We start from the raw sequence: 2,977 nt of genomic DNA, 5'->3' as shown, positions 1-2,977 counted from the left end.
ATGTGTGTGTGACCCTGGAGCACAAAACCAGTCTTCAGTCGCTGGGGTATATTTGTAGCAATAGCCAAAAGAACATTGTATGGGTCAAAATTATCGATTTTTCTTTTATGCCAAAAATCATTAGGATATTAAGTAAAGATCATGTTCCATGAAGATATTTTGTAAATTTCCTACTGTAAATATATCAAAACTTAATTTTTGATTAGTAATATCCATTGCTAAGAACTTCATTTGGACAACTTTAAAGGCGATTTTCTCAGTATTTTGATTTTTTTGCACCCTCAGATTCCAGATTTTCAAATAGTTGTATCTCGGCAAAATATTGTCCTACCCTAACAAACCATACAACAATAGAAAGCGTATTTATTTAGCTTTCAGATGATGTATAAATCTCAATTTCAAAAAATTGACCCTTATGACTGGTTTTATGGTCCAGGGTCACATACAGTATCTCACGGAAGTGAGTACACCCCTCACATTTTTGTAAATATTTTATTATATCTTTTCATGTGACAACATTGAAGAAATTGTCGTTTGCACATTAGTTCCGCCTACTACAGGAAAACCCGGCAGTTCTTAAAAGCAGAAGAATTCCAAAGGAACTTTGGATATTACATTACATTTACATTACGCCAAATACACAAAAACAGGTGTGCTGCGCATCCATTCAAATGAACTGAAAAATATCACATATTGCTTGACGGAGAGTGAAACTCTGAAGCGCTAAGTCAGAGTGTTCTGTGAGTGAAAATATATCTGTGCTAATCATATACTCAGCCTCCAACTCACACATTGGCGAGTAAAATCTGAGAATTTATTAGCCATTGGCTAATATTAGACATCATTTATTCGCTCAGAGTGAAGATTTTGTTGCATATGTGAGTGATTTAGTCGCAATGTAGAGGGTTGCCAAGACCATATAGCGGTTTAACAGGACAGGTTCCACTCGGAACAGGCCTCGCCATGGTCGAACAAAGTTCGTTGAGTGCATGTGCCCAGCGTCATATCCAGAGGTTGTGTTTGGGAAATAGACGTATGAGTGCTGCCAGCATTGCTGCAGAGGTTGAAGGGGTGGGGGGGTCCTTGAGCACTACGTACTCCACTGTTTGGGGTCAGCAACCTTGCTAAAGAAGCTGAGGGTAAAGGTGATAGATTGGCCAAGCATGTCTCTAGACCTAAACCCTATTGAGCATCTCAAGGTTTCTAACATCCACCAGCTCTGTGATGTCATCATGGAGGAGTGGAAGAGGACTCCAGTGGCAACCTGTGAAGCTCTGGTGAACTCCATGCCCAACAAAATATTGACACTTTGGGCCCAATTTGGACATTTACACTTAGGGGTGTACTCACTTTTGTGGCCAGCGGTTTAGACATTAATGGCTGTGTGTTGAGTTATTTTGAGAGGACAGCAAATTTACACTGGTATACACTCACTACTTTACATTGTAGCAAAGTGTCATTTCTTCAGTGTTGTCACATGAAAAGATATAATAAAATATTTACAAAAATGTGAGGGGTGTACTCACTTCTGTGAGATACTGTGTATATATATATTAGTATAATAGTATATTTATAAATTAGCATTAACCTAATAGATAGTAATACCAACAGACCTAACAGAACTTAAAATTAAATATTTTGTAACATTATCAAATGCCTTTACTGTCACTTTTGATCACTTTAATGCATTCTTCCTGAATAAAAGTTTTATTTTATTTTATTTAAAAAATACTATTGTAAGTTCATGGGATTTATCTGCCCATTTTATTGTCACCAGGTAAAACTGATCCAATATTCTCATAAGCTTTCATTATAAAGGCAGACATTTACAGTAGGACAGACGAGATACTGCTTTCAGATTGTATGTAGCACATTTCCACTGGTGGCAAACTACAACAGGAAACAGAAACCTCTGCTAATCTCTGAGTATACACTTCCTGCAGGGGAGGGCGGGAATCTGATATCACAACAGTGCAGGATCACAACTCACAGCTCGTACTTAAGAGCATTAAATCCTGAGCAGGCCATAAAAGCTGAATGGAGATAATCCATGAAGCAAATAAAAACATAAAACATTAACTTGACGGATGTGCTTACGTCCTACGGTACTGCTCTCGGTAAGTTAATGATCTGAGGACGCTCTGCACAACAGTGGAGGTGTGAAAAGGAGTTTTGTCTCTGGAGCATAGTGACAGGAACTGTCAGGAAACAGTCAGTGACTGGAAATGACCTAAGACAGGCAGGAAGTTAACCAGCAGGACTGATGGGTAGATGTACCACGAGGCACCCCCTTGTCACACCATTACCCCAAAAAATGGCTGCTTTTCTCAGTGGTAAGATTGCCATGACAATGGCTGCCAAGAGGAAGCAGCAGTCATACATGCTGATGCTTAACAAACCTGCTGTCATAACTGAGAGATCATGAAACCATGACCACAGAGTAACTGCCATTTTTATTATTTCAGGTTATGAAACCTGATGAAGCAAGCAAACCTTACTAGTTCACAGCCTGTGTATTTGTTTTATATATTGAGTGAAAGAGAAGAATGAAGAGTAGAGAAGCATCAGAAGGTCTATAGTACCTCAGTGCATGAATGCAGTAGATCACCTTGGGCATATTCTTGCGATCATACACATCAGTGGTCTCAGGATAGAATATCTGAAAGAGGAATAGCAATATTCAATTTTTTAATAAATAATACACTGCAATTACAGTACATTACCATTCAAACGTTTGGGGTCAGTAGGATTTTTTTATATATTTGTAAATCAGAATCAGAATCAGAAAGAACTTTATTGCCAAGTATGTTTGCACATACAAGGAATTTGTTATAGTGTCACAAGCTTCCAGTACATGGAAACAACAACAACACACAGATAATAAAAATAAGATGTGAATAAAATACACATGCATATATATAAACCACAAAAAAAGAATAAATTGTATGTACATGTGTGCTATAGATAGACTAGGAAT

General features: G+C 37.8%; 1 protein-coding gene across 1 annotated transcript in view; it reads right to left on the bottom strand.

The window, feature by feature from the left end:
* iqgap2 (IQ motif containing GTPase activating protein 2) overlaps positions 1–2,977 on the bottom strand; it is a 78,605-nt gene that overhangs the window by 40,800 nt on the left and 34,828 nt on the right. The window contains exon 5 of the mRNA XM_016250941.1: positions 2,583–2,659. Within this exon, the coding sequence (XP_016106427.1) occupies positions 2,583–2,659 (77 nt within the window). The remainder of the gene's footprint in view (positions 1–2,582; positions 2,660–2,977) is intronic.

This window comes from Sinocyclocheilus grahami, unplaced genomic scaffold (genome assembly GCF_001515645.1).
Source record: "Sinocyclocheilus grahami isolate Dianchi unplaced genomic scaffold, SAMN03320097.WGS_v1.1 scaffold1016.1, whole genome shotgun sequence".
NCBI lineage: Eukaryota > Metazoa > Chordata > Actinopteri > Cypriniformes > Cyprinidae > Sinocyclocheilus > Sinocyclocheilus grahami.
Note: the sequence above shows the minus strand (reverse complement) of the source record. Positions and strands in the feature narration are given on the sequence as shown.